The sequence below is a fragment of the Indicator indicator genome, chromosome 14 (assembly GCF_027791375.1).
Source record: "Indicator indicator isolate 239-I01 chromosome 14, UM_Iind_1.1, whole genome shotgun sequence".
NCBI classification, from domain to species: domain Eukaryota; kingdom Metazoa; phylum Chordata; class Aves; order Piciformes; family Indicatoridae; genus Indicator; species Indicator indicator.
In genome coordinates, this window is record NC_072023.1 from 25053423 (window position 1) to 25076929 (window position 23507).

Genomic DNA, 23507 nt, shown 5'->3' on the forward strand with positions numbered 1-23507 from the left:
GGTTTCTCTTCCTGTATCTCTCTCCAAATTCTCTGACTGTTGATGCTGCATCTCTTTAGTTGTGTTTTACAGCTGGTATTTTACTTCAGAGAAGCTTGGGCCTGAGTTTGAAGGCCTTTAGTTACTCGTAAAGAAGTGACATTTAAAGGTAGTATGTTAGTGCAGTTATCTGTAGTGCAGGCTGGTAGCTTTTTCTGGTTAGGACTTGCTAATATCCTGCCATGTAGTGTTTAGAACTGTGCCACCTCACTACTTGGAATATGTTATCTATAAATGTTCTGAATTGCTAACTGCTCAGGTGAGGAGGATGCTTTCTGATGTTTCTCTAACTGATAGGGGGCTCACATTTTTTACTATACTGAGTTTTTAGTTTCTTATGCTGTGTGCTCCCTTTCCCCATCTCTTCCCATCATCTGTGTCTGGAAGAAAGTCTTGTGTTGTGGTAGCTGAAGTGAGAGATGTGCTGGCTGATCTGTGGGCTGCAGTAGGAAGGGTACTTTGTTCTCATGCAGATAATTCTTAACACTGAAGAAAGCCAGTGACTAGTGTAGACTTGAGAGCTGCTTCTAGCGTTTGGCTTCCACCCCTCTTGATTCAGGCACTGTTAGGCTACTGCTCCTAAAATTTGAGGCTGTTTTCCCATAGCCCTTCTCATCTTCATCCCTTCCCCCCTCCAGCACTGACCTGAACACACACTTTGTTTTTAAAAATCAAAGTTTCCCAGCTTCAGGAAATGAAGTCCACCCTCCCCATCTCTTAAAGCCACCATGGGACTTCTCAACTCACATACAGCAGGCCAGTTAAATTTTCAGAGTCTGTTAATATTTTCATTGGCATATATTACCTTGTCATATAAATGGCACAGAACAGCGAGGAGCAGTGTAACAAAATGATGAGAGGCTGTGGGAGCAGAGACTCCCAGGCAGAAGAGGTAACTGAGTGCTGGAGTTTGCCAGGCTTGCAGCTGAGCAAGGGTAACTCATTCAATGCACATTGATTGGTGTTTTAGCTTGGATGCAATGTACAATGGAGGCAGTAATATTAAACCAAGCTGTTGGAAAAGCATAATGGAATTACTGTTTCTTTTACTTAGTAATTTAATGCACCCTTTTTTGGCCTTTGTATAGTGTTGAAGAATAGCAGCAAGCTGGGATTGCTAGGTACAGCCCAACAAAGCAAAGGAAAAGGCTCAGAAAATGCTTTTTGTTCTAAAAAGATTAATCCCCACATACTAATAACTTCCATGTGGATCTTCTGTAACACTCTGATCCTAATTTTTCAATGCATAAGATAAGGAATTTTGTTCAGCCTTCAGCAACTTTCCTTTGACTGTCAGAAACCCAGTGGTGGTGGGACTGCGTGATGTGGTTAGTCCTGTTTCCTTCAGCACTTAGTTAGCTTCCTTTCCTCACTTTTTCTTGAGGTTAAGCAATTAGGCATTCCAAACACTGCCATTATTCTCCATGGTTTGGTGATCAACCGCTGGTAAAGTGCAGTGAGTTTTGAGTAACTAAAATCTAAAGCAAAAACTTTCAGAAGTTTTTCTTACTTCAAATCAAAGTAGCATTTCTGGGAAGAGTTCCTCTTTGGCTTCTTTCTGTTATTCTTCCCAGAATGTAAATACTTTGCTTTGTGTACCAAAACTACAATAAAAACGCCCAAACACAGTCACCCAGCTATGTCACTGTGTTTATGATATCTTAAACTGGTAAGTTAAGGTTAAGGGTATGGCCAGCTAAAATATGTGGTGAGTCAGAGCTTAAAGACAAAGAAGTGATGAAGGAAACAGTGGGGTGATGTAGTAAGTTGGACAGTTTTCAATCAGTCCAGCTTAGATCACCACTATCCCATTGTATTGATATTGTTGGGTTTTTTTCCAGTAAAAATGTCCTTTTTTCCCCCTTCATTCATTTAATCTTTAGTGAACAAGACTGCTAGTAAGATGTGGACAGCTTAGGTGATTGTTTCCTGCCTTCCAGTAGCTCCTGGAATTTTCTCCCATTGTAGTGTGTTTTGCTGTAGCATTACAGTCTTTCAGATGGCTGCTCCATTTGATTCCACAAGAGAAGAAGGAGCATGGTCAGAGAAGGGAGATGAGGCTGGAGAAGCACCTGGAGCACCTGGGCTACAAAAAGGGACTGAGGGAGCTGGGGGTATTTGGTCTGGAGGAGGAGGCTGAGGGGAGACCTCATCAATATCTAAACTCCCTGAAGGGAGGTTGAGGCAAGGAGGGGACAGCCTCTGCTCCTTGGTGGCAAGAGACAGGAGCAGAGGAAATGGTTCCAAGCTGCAGCAGGAGAGGTTCAGGCTGGATGCTAGGAAGTATTTCTTCCCAGAGAGGGTTCTCAGCCATTGGAATGGTCTGCCCAGGGCAGTGCTGGAGTCCCCATCCCTGGAGGTGTTTAAGTATTGTGTGGAGCTGGTTTAGTGTTGAGCCTTCAGTGCTGGGTGCAAGGCTGGACTGGATGAGCTTGGAGGTCTCTTCCAACCGGATGTGTTCTGCGACTCTCTGATTCTGTAGTCCGGAGTCGAGTACCAGGTGCTTGGAGTTCTTACGCAATGCACTCAGCTTCCTCCAGGGGGCAGCAGAGGAGGCGCTGCGAATCTCTGGTTACCAGCGGTAGGACAGGAGGCTGAAGCTGTGAGCTGCCCATTACGAACAGGTTGTTCACTGGATCGGGCTCCTCCAGGATGTGATCACAGCACCAAGCCTGTCAAGGAGAGTCTGGGCGATGCTCTTAGTCTCGTGGATTAGTTTTAGGTAATTCTGCAGAGCAGTGCTGGAGTCCCCATCCCTGGAGGTGTTCAAGCAGTGTGTGGAGCTGGTGCTTAGGGACATGGTTTAGTGTTGACCCTGAAGTGCTGGGTGGAAGGTTGGACTGGATGAGCTTGGAGATCTCTTCCAAAGGGATATTTCCTGTGATTCTGTGACTTGAACTCAGTGATCCTTGTGGGTCCTTTCCAACTTGCTGTAGTCCATGATTCTATAGCATATATTGCAAAAGCACTGACAATTATAAACTAAATAATAATGTATGACTTCACTGCGTACAGTTTCCTTTGAAGGTCAAAGGTTGGACTGGATGATCTTTGAGGTCTGTTCCAACTGGATGTTTTCTGTGTAATTCTGTGTGTGTGTGCTCCTTACTGCTTCAGTTTAAACTCATGCTGAGGAGCAAAGTGTGCTTTAAAGCCAGTAAAGGTCATCTGTCCATCAGGACTGGTAGCTGCAGCAGCAGTAGACTGTCCTGTGGGTGGTGGTAATGTTACATCAGTGAAGGCTCAAGCTAAACAATCTTTCTGACATGGCTGACCGACACATAAAATATTTTCTGGAGTGCCTAAGTCAGATGAATAAACCAGGCTATTTCTATAGCTGAGCACAAGCTCTGTGTATTTTTTTTCCTAATGCATGTATTCATTAGGTGAAGTACAGTGTGTATCTATACATTTTATATTGAAAGTAAGCATTGTAAATGTGTGCTTACACTTGGATTATTACAAAAACACTCCTCTGTTTCAGGCATGTAACTGTGAAGGAAAAGCATATTCAAATATAAATATAAAAATTCAAACTGACTTACGCATGTTTCCAGTTAACATTTTGTCACCTTTTATTTTATAAAGAAGAACATCTCAAATTATGCCAAAAAAAAGATAACCAAGTGAGGACAATGCCTTATGTTACATTAACATACAGCACAAAAATGCACAGAGGAATTAACAGCTCTATGTGATGATGTGCAGAACAGTAAAAGATAATGAGTTTACTATTAACATGCAAAACCAAAATTACAGCAGTACAGAGAAAAGGAATCTTCTAAAAGCTTTGATAGATAAAAGAGCCAATAAAGCAATTAATCTGATGGGAGAGGAAAACTCTTCCAAAGGACTCAGGTAACAGTGACTCGATGCTTGCTTTTCTTTCTTGCTTTTCTTCCTCTGGCTTTCTATTGCTTATATAAATCTTCCCATTTTCACACTCTTAAAATCTGAAATCTTCTGATTTACAAGTTTAGTTTCCTCATTGTGATTATTTTAATTAATTCCCCTTGAATAATCCCATGAGGGAGGTGGGACACTGGAACAGGTTGCCCAGGGAGGTGGTTGGGGCCCCATCCCTGGAAATATTCAAGGTGAGGTTGAACAGGGCTCTGGGCAATCTGATCTAGCTGAGGATGTCCCTGCTGATTGCAGAGGGGGTTGGATTGGATGACCACTGGAGGTCCCTTCCGACCCAGCCGAATTTGTGTGATTCTCTGTGAAGTGAATTGAATCATTGCTATTAATCATGTTTTTGAGGCCTGTTGATATTACAAATGTGTGTGTGTGTGTGTGTGTGTGTGTGTGTGTGTGTGTGTATTTAAAATATTGTTTATATATAAAAATTGAGGTTCTCTGACCTGGGCTTTGAAGACTTACAGTTATCTGATGGAGCAGAACTTGAAGAATTCTTTACAGAATCACAGTACGAATTCTTTGGGTTCACAGAACTTTCATGGTGCAGATGTTCAAGGCTCTGGGTGTGTGTCTGGCAAACCTTTCACATGACTCTCTGCATGAGGTGGTATCCCTTGGTACCATGGGCATCAACATGAGATGTGTTTTCAGGCATCAGATGACTTCTAGATTTATAAATTCCAAGTTTCACCTTCTCAGTTTGTATTGTTAAACAGTTGGGGAAATTTCAGGTAATCCACAGATACCTGGTGCCTTGAAGGATTTATAGCCCAAACTCTGTTGCTCTTTGACATCCTGATTTGAAGTTTCCACACAGTGTGACAGTCAGGAGGATTGATCTGCGTATTGCAAGCACTGGCTGATTTCACAACTCCCACCTTGTAAACTGCTTTAGTAAGGCTTAAGTTTGACAGAATCACTGAAAACATCTATTTGGAAGAGACCTCCAAGCTCATCCAGTCCAACCTTCCACCCAACACTAGAAGGGTCAACACTAAACCATATCCCTAAGCACCAGCTCCACACACTGTGCAAACACCTCCAGGGATGGGGACTCCAGCACTGCCCTGGGCAGACCATTCCAATGGCTGAGAACCCTCTCTGGGAAGAAATATTTCCTAGCATCCAGTCTGAACCTCCCCTGCTGCAGCTTGGAACCATTTCCTCTGCTCCCATCTCTTGCCACCAAAGAGAAGAGGCTGCCCCCTCCTCACTCCACTGTCCCAGAATATCTTACCTGATATATTAGAAAGACACTGATTTGGGTTCAGTTATGGGAAGGTGGATGTCAAGAGGATGTATCCCTATATATCATTTTTTTCTTTGAAATACATATTTTAGACCATTATCTACTTCAGACATACTTTGAGGAGTGTTGTGGCTTCATTAATATTGTTACCCCTTACCTAACCACGAGGTTACAGTAACACAGACCCAGTTCCCCAGCAGGTCAATCCAGATTTGCAAGTTTATATAAAACAATTAATTCTCCTAATTTTAATTTGGAAGTTACATAAGACTTCTCATTTTCTGCATTGTCTTAGTTGTAAAGTCCAACTATCCTTGTTGTATTGGACAGATAGAACTGTAGATTGTACAAGCTGAGCTGGTGCCAACACAATATTTCCAAGAGGCTGTTTAATCACTGAACAATCTGCTTTCAAGCTGGACAATGAGCCCATTGCCAACTTGCAGCTCTGGGTTAGAATAACTTCACTATCATACTGGTTGTGTTTAAAGAGCATCCTGACTCAACTCAGCTGTAACTGTTGGACAAGGTAGTTAAGTATGCCAATAATTTTTTAACATCATCAGAAAAGGACTTTCTTTTTTTTCTTTTTCTTTTTTTTTTTTCTTCTTGGTCTCTGGAGGCCATCAGCACTTTTTCACACTAACAGAAGTTTGTTTATCACCAAGGAACATTTGCTGTATTTGCCATTTCCCCAGCTCCAGTTGGCTTACATTGCAAAAAGCAGAGCTCAGTGTCAAACTTGCATCTTTGTTGGAAGACCTCAAAGCACTGACTAGCCATATGCCACATGATTTAGACATACATATCACAAAGAGATGTGTTCTTGATCATGCTTTAGTTATGAGTTCTGAACAAAGTATTAAAAGGGAGTTGTTTGTGATCTGTTCTAAAACTATTTCTGAAATACAGAGGAAGCATTCTTCCCTCTGTGTGTGGACAACAGCAGATATGAAGGCAGTGTATCATTCTCCCTTCAAAACAGTAAATTAAAGAGTTGTCTCTACTACTCGCATGATGTTTGGGGGAAATGTTGTGACCAAAGAATCTGTCTTTTATTCCAAAATCCAAACTCCAGATATAATTATGGAGAAAAGGGCTGAGGAAGCAAAGCTAGCCTGTTTTGTTTTCATTGGACTAAAAGTTTAGACTTAAGCTTTCTGTGGTCAGGAGGCTAAGATTAAAGGGTCTGTAATTAGGTTCAATACTCCATGTGTCTTAATGCCCAGAAAGGCCAAACCCCTGTCTGCAGGCAATGGTAGTTGCCAGGATCATCAAAAATAATTCGTAGATGCAAGTGAAAAGGAAAGTGTGCATGATTTCTGAAATAGTTTCTTCTTACTTCCTCTGTCTTGTTTCTGTAAAAAGAAAGGATAGGAAATCCCTCAAAATATCTAGTAAACAAGTAGGGCTTGAGGTTGAAAAGAAACAGTTTTACTTCTGGAAAGAGACTGTCTAGTTCTTGTAGATAGTCCTCTGTATTCAATTCATGTTTCTTTAGTTCTTCCTTTTGATCCTCCTATCTCCCTTGCATTAGATCTAGTGGTCCTCAAAGCAAACCAGGCCTCTGGGTGTTTGCATTTTCTATATGTACATGGAGAAAAGATTCCTGTCACATAGGCACAAGAGGACAAGTGCATCTTTTGATTAATATTTTAGATGGTTTCATAATTAAGGGGTTTGTTTCAGAAAATCCCACGTTTAGGTTAATATTGATGTGCAAGACAAAGAGTTCTTTTGGTGGGATTAATCCTTGAGAGGATGAGTTTGACGTTGGTGACCTCCAAAAGAAGTGATGGTACTTGAGGGTTCCACTCTTCCCCAGTCCAGCTGCCAGTGCTGGGGCTGACAGTGTTTTTTCTTTTACAGGCAAGTTAAAGACCAAAATAAGAAAGTAGCAAATCTGAAGCACAAAGAGCAAGTGGAGAAAAAGAAGAGTGCGCAGATGCTGGAGGAGGCCAGGAGACGAGAGGATAATCTCAATGACAGCTCCCAACAGCTGCAGGTAACATGGGAATTTAATGGAAGCAATCTGGCCAGTCAGGCAGCCTTAGGCACCTCACTCTCTGCTGTGCTTCCTGATCCTTTTTCATAGCTGATAGCTAAGAAATTTGTCAATGATTGTTCAAGAAGACACATCTATCCCAGAGCACTTCAAAGAAAGCAACCTCTCTCAGTTGCCTTCATAGCTTACTCTGTTTCATAAAAGAGAAAACCAGTTTTGGTTATGAAGAGAAAGCCAGCTTGGTTATGTTACCATGTTGGTGTTGAGATTGCTGTGGCATTTCTTTCTCACACTGCTTTTCTAACAGCCTTTTTCTTTAGCTGTTTGATGTGTTTTCCCAGCCAGTTTTCAATTATATTGGTGCCTTTTCTTCAGTAAATGAAAGATGACCAAGTAAGTATCTTTGTAATAAGATGTCATTATTGTGAGGTCGCTGGAGGACCACGTTTGCTGTCTTTACTCCTTCTTTGACAGTGAAACCCTACTCTATCTCATGAATTCTTGATGTGCTTGCAAGTCAGTTTGCTTTAGTTCTGAAATGCTAACATGCTGCTGCCCAACAGAATTTTCTAGTTACCTCAAATCTGCCCAGGTGTTTGAAAGTCACTGGTTTGAAAGGCAGCCTTCTATTTCTCAGTGTGCTGCATGTTGATATTAGCTGTAGATGGTTTATCAAATGCTAAGTTTTCAAGCACTGGTATGAAAATGTTAAACTATTGCCATGAAATAAGGCAGGGATACTGTGATGCTAAGTGAGGTGATAATTGATGTTTTGCCTGTGATTTCTTTAAAAGTAAACATGGTGACAGTAATCTACCCTCTAAGTCTTTTTTAATTATTTTTTAAAAATCTGTAGAGGGCCAGCCTTCTCCTAGGAGTTTTCCTTCCTTGTTCTAGGTTAAATCCTCTTGCCTGTTAGCAGCTATGTATCTTAATGCATCTACAAAAAAGACACAAAATAAACCCTGATTAGTTCAGTGCCAGAGATAAATAGCCTCCTTAATTTAAACAGATAGTTTCCCTACTCTACTCCATTTGTGGAATTCCGGGGGGATGGTTTCAACTCTTGAAGAACTTTTGGAAGGACCACAGAAACATGTGCCCATGTGGAATGCTCTCAGATGCACTCTTTTGTGGTTTTTCTCCTTCAATTCCAGTCCTGTATGTGCAGGGCAGTGAAAGAGTTAAATTCCAAGTGCCTGAAAATGATTTCATAACTGCAGACTTGTATAAAAGGAGGGAGATGTGGGACTTCTGCAACTGCAAATGGCTTTTGTGGCTGTAATGCCTTGGCAATGTACAAGGCTCTTGTTATGTGGCAGCTTAAGTTTAAATAACACAATTCTTGTGTTAGGGAAATGTCTTTAAAAATTCCCAGTGCTAACACAATATTTGTTTTGATTTCCAATCTGCATTGGAGAAAATCTGTATTTTAAGTTTGTACATTTGAAAAAGTCCTTGACAGTAGCCTTGGAGTTAATGGTGTAGTGATCAAGTGATGCAATTCCACAAGACCATCTTCCTTGGTTTTATGTAGCACTCTCAGATTTTCAAAGGTATGGCTTTTTCTTTTCCTGGTCTTTTCCCCAACAATTACTCTTTCCCGTGCCATTTTTTTCTTTCTTTTACACAAATGGAATCTTTTACACAAAGGGAAAGCCTGAAATTTGTTTTCTCTCAGCTTCATTTTGCATACTAAAATTGCTCTTCTTGGGTTTGTTTTGGAGTTTTTTTGGAGGGGGGTTGTTGTGTTGTGTTTTCTTGGATTTTTTTTTTTTTAAGAAATGGTCAGTTACATAATGAGCCTCTTCTGCTATACATAGCAATGGGCAAATGGTGAGGTTTTGGTTATTGATAAATTTCAGTCCTGTTAAAACTATTCAACACTGGTTTCTGACACTTCAGAGAGTTGTTACTATTATTACAAGAATGCGTCCAGAGAAGGGCCACCAGGATGAGCAGAGGGCTGGAGCTGCTCTGCTATGAGGACAGACTGAGAGAGTTGGGGTTGTTCAGTCTGGAGAAGAGAAGGCTCTGAGGAGACCTTCTTGTGGCCTTCCAGTATCTGAAGGGGGCTACAAGAAAGCTGGGGAGGGAGTTTTGAGCGTGTAAGGGAGTGATAGGACTGGGAGGAATGGAGCAAAACCTGAAGTGGGGAGATTCAGATTGGATATTAGGAAGAAGTTGTTCCCCATGAGGGTGGTGAGACACTGGCACAGGTTGCCCAGGGAGGTGGTGGAAGCCTCATCCCTGGAGGTTTTTGCAGCCAGGCTGGATGTGGCTCTGAGGTAGTGTGAGGTGTCCCTGCCCATGGCAGGGGGGTTGGAACTAGATGATCCTTGAGGTCCCTTCCAACCCTGACACTTCTATGATTCTATGATTATACAGCTTTGCTGGCAGCAGTGAGGCAGCTTTTGCTCAGAAATTAGGCAGCAAAAAGATGGTGCTGCTCTGTATCAGAGTTCAGTAAGGATATATAGCTGTCCTTGCAAAGTGTTCTAGCAATAGAGAGATCATAGATAGCATAAATTGACTGTGAATATTTCCTCTTTTTTAGTTGCAGAATAACCAACTTAGGTATAGGAACAAGAAAGAAATAATAATTATCTCTTTTGAGCAAGCCAGATTGTGGGATGTTTTTCTCTCTTTTTAATTTGTTGGCAGGTAGTGGTCTAATAGGAGAGGTAAAACTTTGAAGAAAGATGTCAAAGGGTATGCTTTTCTTATCTTTACCTTTTTCCTTCATTTTTCCAGCTACAGGTGTCTCTGTACAGCAGTACATCCTTTTTTCCATTTTGCCTGTGTTGTGTTTTATTCTGCACGCATGTCTCTTGCTTTCTATATAATTACATGCAGGTATTTCTGAGATTAAAAGTAGACATGGTTCAATGCATGTAAGAATTTCAGACTGAAGTGGGGTGTGATAGTCAATGCTGAAATGTGTAAGTTATCCTGGTATTAATATTACTTGATTTTCCCTAGTGCCTTTCCTGCTTTTGTGAACCTAATTGTCCTCTTTGGGTGGGCTTGACTGCAGAGAGGCTTTCCCCATACTCAACACAAGGCTGAAGGGAATGCTTTCATTCCCAGATGAAAAAAAGGCTGTATGCTCTAATGAAAATATCAGGCTGAGGTAAAATATGGAGTGTTTAATGACAAGTGACAGCTTCAATAAAAACTCCTTCCTTTAGAAGAGCCCTCTGCTCACAGCCTGCCTCTCTCCTAAGCACTGCAACATTTTGGTTTCCTGGAAGTTAACTTTTACCCAAGAGCACATTTCGATGTATTGGTCATGGAGACCTCTCTTCTCCAGAGTCTCTGCAGGGCATTGCCTTCTAATCAATTAAAAAGAAGAAAACAAACTTGAGAAGAATGTAGACTTTTTAAAATTTGATTTTATTTTTTATGCAGCCATTGTTGGCTTTGGGGTCAGGACACACAAGCAACAATTTTGGATAATTTTGGTCTCGGTGGTTTTGGCTGGAATTAATAATAAGGCATTCTGAAATGCTTTAAAATATATGATCTGCATGTTCTTTGGTTGACTGTCTGCAATCCAGTCAAATAAACACGCTTCCAAGCACATATTCTCCTCCTCCTCTCTCTGTCCCTAACAGGCATGTGGTTTCTTTCTTCCTGAGTCCAGTAACAAGAAGTTCGTTTATTCAGAGAGCTCTGATGATGGAAATTTGGTATTTTGGGGAGTGGGGGGAAGAATGAAAACCATAATGTCTCAATTCTAGTCAGATGGATAAATGGCTTTCCAAATTTGTCTTTTCCTCCTGGATTCCCTTAAACCACAACTCTCCAGAGTTCCGAGAGGTTAACGAGTGTCTGGTCTGTAAGCAGGATAAAAAAACCAAGCTGCTAGGCTGGAGTAGATTTTTTTTCTTTCAGATCACAAAGCAGGGCTGTTGTGTAAAGAAATTGATAGGCTGTCTTGTCCTAGAAAGGTAACATTGACTAACATTTCACAGTGTTTGAAACCAACACCCAGGGAGTAGCACATGGAGTTTCCTGCTCTGTCACTCCGGCATCTTACAGAGTTTTTGGGAGGAATTCTCAGAACATCTTGTGGTACAGAGTTGTGTATAGTTGGATCAGCATTGCAGCAGTCAGCCATCAATCTCTTAATTCCTACTGGCAAACTGTCTGTCCACAAGCTGTGTAAAATACATTTGAATGCTTTAATGAACAGCTTTACAACCAAGCAAGCTTATTAAATCTTTCCTTCTTTTTTGATACCCTAGTTTAGGTAATTTAATGTATTAACTCCTAATCCATGAATTATATATGCAAATATATGTTGTTTGTTTCTTGAGATTATATAATTCTTTTATCATCTTGAGAATTAAACAGGAAACATATCATTCTGATGGCAAGAACTCAATTTTCAGTCTAAGAAAATGTGCAGTTTCTGTTTGTAAATCGCTCCAGACAATGTTTAATGAGGTGAATAGATAGCCAAATACCTTCTCAGCAAGTGAACTTCCAAAAGTATCAGTCAGAGCCTGTCAGTGCTGAAGAGGTATTTGAACAACACCCTTAGCAACATGCTTTGACTTGTAGTCAGCCCTGAATTGGTCAGGCAGTTGGTGTGGATGATTGTTGCAGGTCCTTTCTAACTGAAATTGTTGATTCTGTTCCTGTTAACAATTTGTCGTGAGGGACCATAACGTGTACGTGCTCACTATCAGCATTCAAAACCAGAAAACCCGGGTGGAGCCCAGGACATCTGATCCTAAACCACTGAAACATTTCTTCTTAACGTGGCATGACTGGATCTTGAGGTTAGGGTAGCTGAAGACATTTTCATCTGATCTGTTGATGATAATGCTATGCCATGATGAGAATGGGGGTTTGCCAGCTGTTAGTAAGAGAGATCTGCATTCCCTAATTAATCTATGAGATTGCTTTTGCACAGTGTATACAAAGCTTCTGAAGAAACAGTTACCTTTAAAGAAAAGCTTTCCAAGATTTAAGTGCAGGTTTTCCCTCATACCTTTCTAGGCATCATCATGTCTGAAGCAAATTGCTTATGCCAGTTAAATGGTGTTCCATGTTTTCCTGGGATAAGTGAATTTCAGGTGCTAAATTCTGGTCTAATTTCTCTTCCATATAGACCACTGCCATATTAGATTCCAGCCTTGCCTGCCAGCTTCTTTATCCCTTGGCTAGCACAGCTCAACATGTTAAAGCCCATGAACCTGTCAGCTGCTCCATTTCAGCCTGGTAGAAATCTGTTCTTAAATGCGGTCCTGCATCTGCAGCATTGTATTGTGAGGAGCAGCCTGATACATCACACCTGTAGTTTCTCATTCAGCTCAGACCCCTCTTTGGGAATTACTCAAACCAAACTGTTCTTTTCCTGTCTCTCCCTTTCCCAGTACTTTTTAGACACTGATTCCATGAAGGTGAAATTTTGGCCTCCCTGCCCCTGGATGATTCTCTGTGCAGGCATTAATGTTCCTTGGGCCTGACTGGGTGCCATCAGCCACATACGTGGGTGGCTGTAATTTCACCAGAATGGTATGTGCGGTTCTAGGGCATCCTCCCTCTGTCCTGTAGGACATAAAGCTTCATGACATAAAGCACCAAAAGGATATTAATGCACTCTGCAATTCAATTTGTAAGAAACTGGTTAGTGTTTATTGCAAGGATAGCAATAAAACGATAAAAATTGTCAGTCACCATAAAGGATGAAACCTGACCTAGTGCCACGTTCTTCATAAGTTCAACACAGGTTTCCCAGGCAGGTGGTTGGGGCCCCATCCCTGGAGATATTCAGTATGAGGCTGGACAGGGCTCTGGGCAACCTGATCTAGTTGAGGATGTCCCTGCTGACTGCAGAGAGGATTGGACTGGATGAGCTTTGGAGGTCCCTTCCAACCCAGACCTTTCTGCGATTCAGTGAAACACATGAGCAACTGCACCCTTCAGAGAAGACTGAGAAGGGATCTGTTCAATGTCTGTAAATATCTGAGGGCTGGGGGTCAGTAAGGAAGGGACAGGGACAGCCTCTGCTCACTTGTGCCCTGAGATAGGGCAAGGGGCAATGGATATAAACTACAGCACAGGAGGTTCCACCTCAACATGAGGAGGAACTTCTTCACTGTGAGGGTCCCGGAGCACTGGAAGAGGCTGCCCAGAGAGATTGTGGAATCTCCTTCACTGAAGACTTTCCAGCCCTGTCTGGATGTGTTCCTGTGTAACCTGTGCTGGGTTCTGTGGTCTTGCTCTGGCAGGGGGGTTGGACTGGAAGATCTCCAGAGGTCCCTTCCAACCCCTAACATCCTGTGATCTGTGATCCTGTGATTTGTTTGTGATGTCATCTTCCAGGAGTAATTTTAGCTTCCATCAGCATCAGCATTTACGCCATGTTGCAGAAAACACAAAGTTCCGTAAACGTTGCCTTCTGTACTTGTTTGGAGGGCTGTGATTTTCAGCACAGTTACTGTAGACACAAGCAAATATTTAACCCTGGCAGATGCTGCAAGAAAAACTAGCTCTTGTTCCTATCATGTCATAACTCTCTCTGTCAAGGGAGCTTTCTCCTAACTTTCCTGGGAGAAGTTCCAAAAATCATAACCTTTTAGCTATGCTTTTTCTGACTTAGAGCAAGGGAGAGTTTCTTGGGGTGGGGATTAATTGGAATTTTAGCCTTTTTTTGGAGGGAAATAACAATTCCTAGTTGAGCATTCTTGGATACACCTACTTTTTTTAGTTAATGTATGGATGATGAGTAGACAGCCTCACTTCATGTTCTGTTATATGCCTGGTAAGTAATGTAGTAGTTATGGATAATGCTCAGATATTCTTCAATTTTAATGCTTTCTAATGGAAAAAAAAAGACTTTTCACAGTGCTAATACAGTAGTAGTTTTTATCATTTAACATCACAGAAACAAGGCTGGAAAAAAAATGCTAGTTCATTGAACAGGGGAGGAATACTGCACAGTACCAAACTTGCGTGTGTAATAATGTCCTAAAATTCCTTTTTCATGTAAAAATTCCAGTACTGGATTTCTGATTCAGCAAGACAGTAATGCACATAAAAAGGAGCTTCTAAGCTTCCCTTTTCTCTCTTGAAGCCACAAAGTACAACTTTCACAGAATCACAGAATGTCAGGGGCTGGAAGGGACCTTGAAAGATCATCCAATCCAACCTCCCTGCCAGACAAAGTGCCTTGCTAGTGTGAAGTGCCTTCACCAGAAAGTAAACACCAGAAGGTAGGAAAAACACCTTAAAAAAAAAAGGAGCAAAGTCAAGTCCTGCAGTATCTCCTCAGATGATGTGCTGTTCTTAGGAATATGAATCCTTTTCATCTCTTGTCCTTTCACATGTGGATCTGATGGACTTTGCAAGAGAGCAATTCTCCATTTCTTTAAAGGAAGCTCATCAAGACAAGGGTTTGTACACATTAAGCCTTAAGAATGTTTACCTGGGTCTGTTTCTAATGCCAGTTTTCCCAGGAAAATATTTTCCATATATAAATCTGATCTCTGTTTCTCCAAACAGCCATGCCCAGACAATATCTATTAGTATGGGTGACCACTGAAAAACATTACCTCTTCCATTTCTTCCTTTTCTTGAATTTACAAAATTTTGGTGTTTTAACATTCTTGCAATGTGAGCCACATGCAAACTGTGGAGACAGACTTGTCTCCAGTTTTATTAAAGCCATTTTTCCTGATGAATGCTTACAAGATCTGACTAACTTTGTTGTTGCTCACGTGTGCATTTGCATGTGGAAGCAGCACCAAAAATAGTATGCTTTTGACCATGAAAATTGTCTCAATCAGATTGCAGCTATGTGAGTCAGTCAGTTGTGTTATTCAAGAAGGAACACTTCTGTTTTCTTCCATCTAAAACAGAATACACATTTCTGAGTATCAGAATAAATGTATGACCTTGTTCTTAGATTTTATATGTCAGTTCTTAGAGAGCCAGAATCTGTCATTCTACATAATCAGTGTTTATGACATTCAATACATTGTTAAGGAACTACCTCCTCCTGTGCCTGACCAGAAAAGAGGACTTCTTACCCTAACATGTACAGAGACTAGGACTGGAAAGACATGACATTTGGGATGGCTAAGTGTCATGTTTTAGAGAGTGGACAGGAGCTCTTTTCCCCCTCCCCAGAGGAGCAAAAGCAAATGCCCCACACAGGATTGGAAAGGATGGGAGTGTAAATGGCAGTGCTGCTCACAGCTAATGCAGCAGTAGGGAACATACAAATCACACAGCAACTCATGTTGGGCCTCAGCCCAGCTCTCCAGCCTGGGCTTCTCCACAGCCTCACCAGGCTACCACCGTCCAAACCCTCTGCCCCAGCCAGGCCTCAATACCCCTGGCCTCAAGGCCCTCCCCCAACACCTCCCTACCCAGGCCTGAATGATGCAGTACAAATCAGCTCTGCCAAGGCTGAGGCCAGGCCACAAACCTCCCCCACTAGAGAGAAGGTCTGGCTGGGAGCAGGGAGAGGGAGAAAAGGGCAGAAACTGACTCTGCAGCCAGTTTGTGTAGGGCAGGGAGGTGCAGGCTGATGGGAATGGAAGAGCAAAAGGCTACACTTCCTGGGGTCCTCTTGCTGGGCTGTCTAGTGCCTGGAGGGTTAAGACATGTCTTAAGACCAGTGTCTGTGGTTAAGACATCCAATCTTAAACCCATAACAATAAGCATATCCCTGGCCAGACAACTGTTCTATTTGTTTTCCCTTTCTGGTTTGGTTATGGTCAGGTTAGGTGTATCCACTGCCTTCTCATCTTTGAAATGATGAAACATTTGGAATGTAGAAATGCTTTGCAGTTTTGAGCAGACAGCTGGAAAAAATGTCCTGAAAGTCACTATTTACAACTGGCATTAGGCAGTCCCCCAATTATCCCAGGATTTCCTTAACTGCAAATTGAGATTTGTTGTGAGAGAAAGCTATTATATGGCTTTAGAGTTTTTAATAGAGGAAAGAGGACTCCATCCATCCTAACATTCCTCTGTGATCCATCAGGAATATTATTCTCCAGACACACTTTCACCTAGACTTTTCTGTAGAAGCATGAGGTGTTGGGGGAAGATGAAATCTGCTATTTGTCCTCGCTTGCCTGTTTGGCAAAGAGTAGGTTTGGTGCCCTTCATGATACGCCAAAAACGAAGTGCAGTGAGGACTGAGCAGCTGAATGTGTGCCAAGAACCTTAACCACTGGATGTTTTTTGCATGAATTTTTTTTCCCCAAGATTAGTATCTGAGTTCAAACTCCTTTCCTAAAAACTGTCAGAGAGATTAATGTAACTGTTGACAACATGGTGTGGTTCCTGTGAGGAGGTCTCTCCTGAGAGCAGAAAGCATTGAGGGCCAGATTGAAGCAAAACAATAGGAGTACATTCAAGGGGAAGAACAGCTCTCATTTCATTCTGGTGTCTTATTTCATGAGCCTGAGAAATGGCAATAAATTTGCATTTTTTTTTTTCCATCCTTTGATTTCTTTTTTCTTTCTCTCTCTCCCAAGCTTGTTCTTTTTTCACTTGCTGTGTTGAAATTATTTCAAACTCATCTCTCCCCAAGAATAAAGATGCCCAGTTGCTGCAGCTCATCCCATAGTCTCATTGTTTAAGAAGACTGCTATTCTGCCTTGTTCTTGTTTTGCCCAAGAAAAAAGGATAGGAGGTGGAGTGATGATGTGGTCTTAAAGACAGGGACAATTCAGATTTTTTTTTTTAAAGGTACAGATGAAATTTTTTTTAGTTGCATACCTTTGGCAACAAATGCTTCAGAATTTGCTTTTTAAAAATGCCTCTAATTCATTTTGAGTAGTAATAAACCTAACTCTAATTAAGTACTATTCCCTAATCATAGAATCACAGAATGGTCTGGGTTGGAAGGGACCTCCTAAGGTCATCCAGTCCAACCCCCTCTGCAGTCAGCAGGGACATCCCCAACTAGATCAGGTTGCCCAGAGCCCTGTCCAGCCTCACCTTGAATATCTCCAGGAATGGGGCCTCAACCACCTCCCTGGGCAACCTGTGCCAGTGTTCCACTACCCTCATAGTAAAGAACTTGTTCCTTAACATCCAATCTAAATCTGCTCTGCTCTAGTTTGAAGCCATTGTCCCTCGTCCTGTCCCTGCAGGCCTTTGCAAACAGTCTCTCTCCAAACTTCCTGTAGCCCCCTTCAGGTACTGGCAGGCTGCTATTAGGTCTGCCTGGAGCCTTCTCTTCTCCAGGCTGAACACCCCCAGCTCCCTCAGCCTGTCCTCGTAGCAGAGCTGCTCCAACCCCTGATCATTTTTGTGGCTTCCTGTGGACCTACTCCATCAGGTCCATGTCCTTCCTATACTGAGGGCTCCAGACCTACACACAGTACTCCAGGTGAGGTCTCCCCAGAGCAAAGTTGCAGAATCACCTCTCTGGATCTGCTGGCAACATATTTTTTGATCCTGCTTATTGAGCTGCCCAAATTGCTGTCAACCTTAACCTGTTTTTCTCTTCCTATAGAATCAAGCCTATTCTGACACTATTAACACTTTTCTTACCAATTTTTCCTACATATTATATGTTCCAAACTTACAGAAGATTGTAAAAATACTAAAAGTTATCATCAGTCCTTTGAGCTGTTGGATTTTGGTATAGACTCAGATCTGAATGCAGGTTCTAACAATGCAGGGAAAACTAACAATTTCCTCAGGATTAAAGGAGGACAAGCTCCTTAACATTGTAGAAAATGCCTATAGCCAGCTAAAAGTTCATCAAAAAGTTCAGTTTAGGAGACTGTATTGGTTTTGTTCCTGCTGTTTAAATTGTACCTAAGTCTTGGTGCCTTTGGAGTTAGATGGTTTTTCAAAGTAGGACATGAAGAGCAATCCAGTAAAACCTGAAGAAATTTAGTGTCCCCACAGCTATCCACAGCCTTCTGGGGCACAACTTTCTTCTCCATCAGTCACCACCCATCTACTTTTCTCCTACTCCTTCTGAAGAACCATTGAATATTAAACTCTCAATGCTTTGTGCATTAGCAGTACATAGATCTTTATGTCCCAGTTCTGTGGAGGAATTCTTTTTTTCTGCTGATGCAATGTATCTGGTCTAAAGTGGCAAAACCAATATTTCCTGTAAATGAGACTAAATGTGTCTAAATTTCTGAACTATATTGATTTATTCAGGATGTTTACATGAAATATAACCTACATAGCTCCATAAGCATCTTATAACTCCTGGATACAATAGCAGATGAAATTCAGCAGGAGTACATGCCAATTTATGTCAGGAGAAACAATCTCAAATGTATATACATAATGATGGGTTCTGATCAACATCTTCATCAATGCCATTGATGAGGGGACAGACAGACAGACACACAGCCTGCTCAGCAAGTTTGCTGACGACACCAAACTGGGAGGCTTGGCTGAGACACCTGAAGGCTGTGTGGCCATTCAGCAAGACCTGGACAGACTGAAAGCTGGGCAGAGAGGAACCAAATGAGGTTCAAGAAGGAGAAGTGCAGAGTCCTGCACCTGGGAAGGAAGAATAAACTGCAGCAGGACAGGTTGGGAGGTGATCTGCTGGAGAGCAGCCCTGTGGAGAAGGACCTGGGAGTGCTGGTGGACAACAAGTTCTGCATGGGACAGCAATGTGCCCTGGTGGCCAAGGAGGCCAATGGGATCCTGGGGTGCATTCAGAGGAGTGTGTCCAGCAGATCCAGGGAAGTTCTCCTCCCTCTCTACTCTGCCCTGGTGAGACCTCACCTGGAATATTGCAGCCAGTTCTGGGCTCCCCAGTTCAAGAGGGACAGGGATCTGCTGGAGAGAGTCCAAGGGAGGGCTCCAAGGATGCTGAAGGGCCTGGAGCACTGCCTGATGAGGAAAGGCTGAGAGCCCTGGGGCTGTTTAGTCTGGAGAGGAGAAGACTGAGAGGGGATCTGATCAATGTCTATCAATATCTAAGGACTGGGGGTCAGGAAGGAAGGGACAGGGACAGCCTCTGCTCACTTGTGCCCTGGGATAGGACAAATGTCAATGGATGGAAACTGCAGCACAGGAGGTTCCACCTCAACATGAGGAGGAACTTCTTCACTGTGAGGGTCCCAGAGCACTGGAAGAGGCTGCCCAGAGAGGTTGTGGAGTCTCCGTCTCTGGAGCCTTTCCAGCCCTGACTGGATGTGTTCCTGTGTGACCTGTGCTGGATTCTATGGTCCTGCTCTGGCAGGGGAGTTGGACTGGAAGATCTCCAGAGGTCTGTTCCAACTCCTAACATCCTGTGAGCCTGTGATCTTGAGAGAGATTCAATGTCATCATCTGCTGAGCAAACATTTCCCCTGTGATGCTGTATCACAAGGAGTTCTTGTCATATGTTGAGCCATGAAGAAGAGGGCAGGGAAGTGAACTTTTCTAGTTGGCTGTCCACGTGTGTCCACGTGTGCTGCTTATGCTGCTCAGTTTTTGCTGAATGATTGAAAATGAGCAAACAAACATAGGTCTTGCTACTACTGTGATATATTAGTACAATTATGATGACAGGACTGACATTGGCAAGGAGAGTTTAGAGAAATAGCACTGTATCAAGGGAATAATGCGTGGGTTCAAGCTTTGCATGAATAGTACACTTAGCTAAAACTGCCACTGGGTTTTGCTGTAATCTCATAACACTTTAAGAGTATTGATTCATGCTATTGATTTATGTGTGAAGAAGAAATGTTTTTGAAACAGCATTTCCCCAATTAGCCTCTAATAAACAAAACAAAACAAACCCCACACAGGCAAACCTCCCAGAAAACCCAAACAAGCCCACAGACCACATAATAATTACAGATACTTATTTCTTCTGCTCACTTCACAACATTTTCACAGCTGTATTGTCAGCCTTGGATCTCATTCTGATAGTCTATGCAGTGACCCACTGTGGTTAGATAGAAACATAGTTCCTGTAGGGTTTAAAGTATCCTGATGTGGTAATTTGCAACAGCTGAAGCAAAGTGTTAAAGGCTGTTGGCACCCTGCATGAGCTGCTAAATGGTAAAGCTGGTTGTTAGTATTGGCAGGGTGCTTGGGTCTGTCTGGATTGTTGCTGGTGAAAAGTGCCTATAGAGAGCCAACCTGCATAACTGATTGCTGTGTTGGGAACACCAAGCCTAAAGTAACAGGAAAGAAGTGTCAGAAACATGGCAGCTATCAGAGGAGACCTTGGCAGTTTCTCACAGGAATAACCACTTCTGCCTTTCTCTTTTAGGCCAGTGTAATAGTGTCCAGAACTGTCCTCTTCTATTCTTCTCCTTCCTCTCCATTCTCCTTCAAGCAATGTATAAATAATCTAGACTGCAGTGAAATTCTGCTTCAGTAGCAGAGAAGGATATTAGAAGTACATAATTCAGCTAGTAGAGAATCACAGAACATTAGAGGTTGGAAGGGACCTCCAGAGATCATCCAGTCCAACCCCCCTGCCAGAGCAGGATCACCCAGGGCAGTCTGCACAGGAATGCATTCAGGTGGGGTTGGAAAGTCTCCAGAGAAGGAGACTCCACAACCTCTCTGGGCAGCCTGCTCCAGGGCTCTGTCACCCTCACACTAAAGAAGTTTCTCCTCATGTTGAGCTGAAACCTTCTCTGTTCCAGTTTGTATCCATTGGTCCTTGTCTTATCACTGTGCACCACCCAAAAGAGCCTGGCCCCCTCCCCTTGACACCCACCCCTCAGCTATTGATAGACATTGATCAGATCCCCTCTCAGCCTTCTCTTCTCCAGACTGAACAGCCCCAGGGCTCTCAGTCTCTCTTCACAGGGGAGATGCTCAAGTCCCCTCAGCATCCTCATGGCTCTCCCTTGGACTCTCTCCAGCAGGTCTCTGTCTCTCTTGAACTGGGGAGCCCCAAACTGGACACAGGATTGCAGCTGTGGTCTCAGCAGGGCAGAGCAGAGGGGGAGAAGAACCTCCCTAGCCCTGCTGGCCACACTTTGCTTGCTGCACCCCAGGGTCCCATTGGCTCTCTTGGCCACAAGGGCACATTGCTGTCCCATGCAGAACTTGCTGTCCAGCAGCACTCCAAGGTCTTTCTCCATTGTGCTGATTTCTAGCAGGGCAGCCTCTAACCTGTACTGGTGCCTGCTGTTATTCCCCAGATTAAGGACCCCCCACTTGTCCATCTTGAACTTCATGAGGTTTGCCTGTACCCAGCTCTCCAGCCTGTCCAGATCTCAGTGTTGATTAGGATCCCTTCTTATTGTTCCCACAAGATTTATATATTTCAGATTGCTCCTGTGTAACAGGTTTCACTTTGTAAAGGGTTCACCTGCCTGTTAAAGGGTTAACTCACAGAAAGGAGCAAGCTACCCAACTCCCACCTGCCTCACCACCATCCCTGTGGAAAAGAGCCAGCACCCAAAACCTGGAACCCAAAAGCAGCATCTGGAACAGGAAGCTGCTCATGTTACAGTCCAGACTTGAGCTCCATAGCACCTTGCTCCAGCCAGCACTTTCATTGTGAAGCTGGCAAGACGTGAGCATGGTGTGAATAGCAGCAGCAGATTCAACACAACCCATGGCATCCTGATTCACATGGAGTGCGCTGGGGTAGAAAGGACCTCTGAAGGTTGCCTAGTCCAACCCTGCTGCAGTGAGGAGGGACATCCCCAGCTAGATCAGTTTGCTCAGAGCCCCATCAAGCCTCACCTTGAAAGTCTCCAGGGATGAGGCCTCCACCACCTCCCTGGGCAACTTGTTCCAGTGTTCTGCTACCCTCATAGTAAAGAACTTTTTCCTGCTATCCAACCTAAATCTACCCTTCTTTAGTTTAAAACCATTGCCTCTTGTCCTGTTGCTACATGCCCTTGTAAAGAGTCCTTCCCCAGCTTTCCTGTAGCCCCTTCCAGTACTGGAAGGCTGCTCTAAGGTCTCCCCCGAGCCTAAAGGATCATGCAGTTCCAACCCCCCTGCCATGGGAAGGGACACCTCACACTACAGCAGGTTGCTCACAGCCACATCCAGCTTGGCCTTACAAACCACCAGGGATGAGGCTTCCACCACCTCCTTGGGCAACCTGTTCCAGTGTCTCACCACCCTCATGGGAAAGAACTTCTTCTTAACATCCAGTCTGAATCCACCCCCTTCTAGTTCTATTGTCTAATCTAAATCTCCCCTCCTCTAGCTTGGATCCATTCCCCCCAGTCCTATCACTCCCTGACACCCTAAAAAGTCCCTCAACAGCTTTCTTGTAGCCCCCTTCAGATACTGGAAGGCCACAAGAAGGTCTCCTCAGAACCTTCTCTTCTCCAAAGTGAACAACCCCAACTCTCCCAGCCTGTCTTTGTAGGAGAGGTGCTCCAGTGATTAAAACTGCTGTACTTTTTGGAAATACATCTTGAAAGGACCATACCTGAGTGGTAAGATATAAAATATCTTGGAAGAAAAAAAAAAAAGAGAAAAGGAATGTCTGGACTTATTCTCAGCTTTTTGTAAAGATAAGGTGTTCAGAAACATTCTATATTATTACAGCTTGTACAGGATATTTGTTGCAATTTTCAGGCAATAATAGCAATGTGCTCAATTTTTTTTAAGGACTTTATACCTGTTCAAGAAATGTGGGGGTTTTTTTCTCATGTTTTTTCATGCCCAGCAATATAGATAGTAGCAGCTGTTTGCATGGTACTTTGCCTCTGTCTTACTTGATTTTTGTTTTCAGAATTTTTAGTATGGATCTGTGTTTACTTGTGGTTCATACCTGTGTCTTTGTACTAAGCTATACACTACCCTAAGGGTATTTGCTTCTTCAGGAATGTATGAAGTCGTCTTTTATTCCACTCTGGAGGACAGCATGCTGTGATTTTGTTTCTTGTGTCTTCTTCAAAAGATAGTAATAAATACGAAGGAGAAGCAATACACTGTGAAAATCTCCTGCCTCGTGGGGGTTGCACCACAACTCCAAACATTCCTTTTGAGCTCTTTTCTATGGCAATTAGCATTCAGGTTAGAGAATCATAGAATCACAGAATGGTCTGGGTTGGAAGGGACCTCCAAAGGTCATCTAGTCCAACCGCCTCTGCAGTCAGCAGGAACATCCTTGACTAGATCAGGTTGCCCAGAGCCCATCTTGAATATCTCCAGAGATGTGGCCTCAAACACCTTCCTGGGCAACCTGTTCCAGTGTTCTACCACCCTCACAGTGGAGAACTCGTTCCTAACATCCAATCTCAATCTGCTCTTCTCCAGTTTGAAGCCATTGCCCCTGGTCCTGTCCCTGCAGGCCTTTGCAAACAGTCTCTCTGCATCCTTCTTGTAGCCCCCTTCAGGTATTGGAAGGCTGCTATTAGG

The 23507-nt window shown here is 43.0% G+C and overlaps 1 protein-coding gene across 2 annotated transcripts in view; it reads left to right on the top strand.

The window, feature by feature from the left end:
- The window catches only part of ERC1 (ELKS/RAB6-interacting/CAST family member 1), a 351929-nt gene that overhangs the window by 165056 nt on the left and 163366 nt on the right, over positions 1-23507 (top strand). For both annotated transcript variants that reach the window (XM_054386713.1, XM_054386714.1), the window contains one exon: positions 7079-7214. In XM_054386713.1, coding sequence (XP_054242688.1) covers positions 7079-7214 — 136 coding nt within the window. The remainder of the gene's footprint in view (positions 1-7078; positions 7215-23507) is intronic.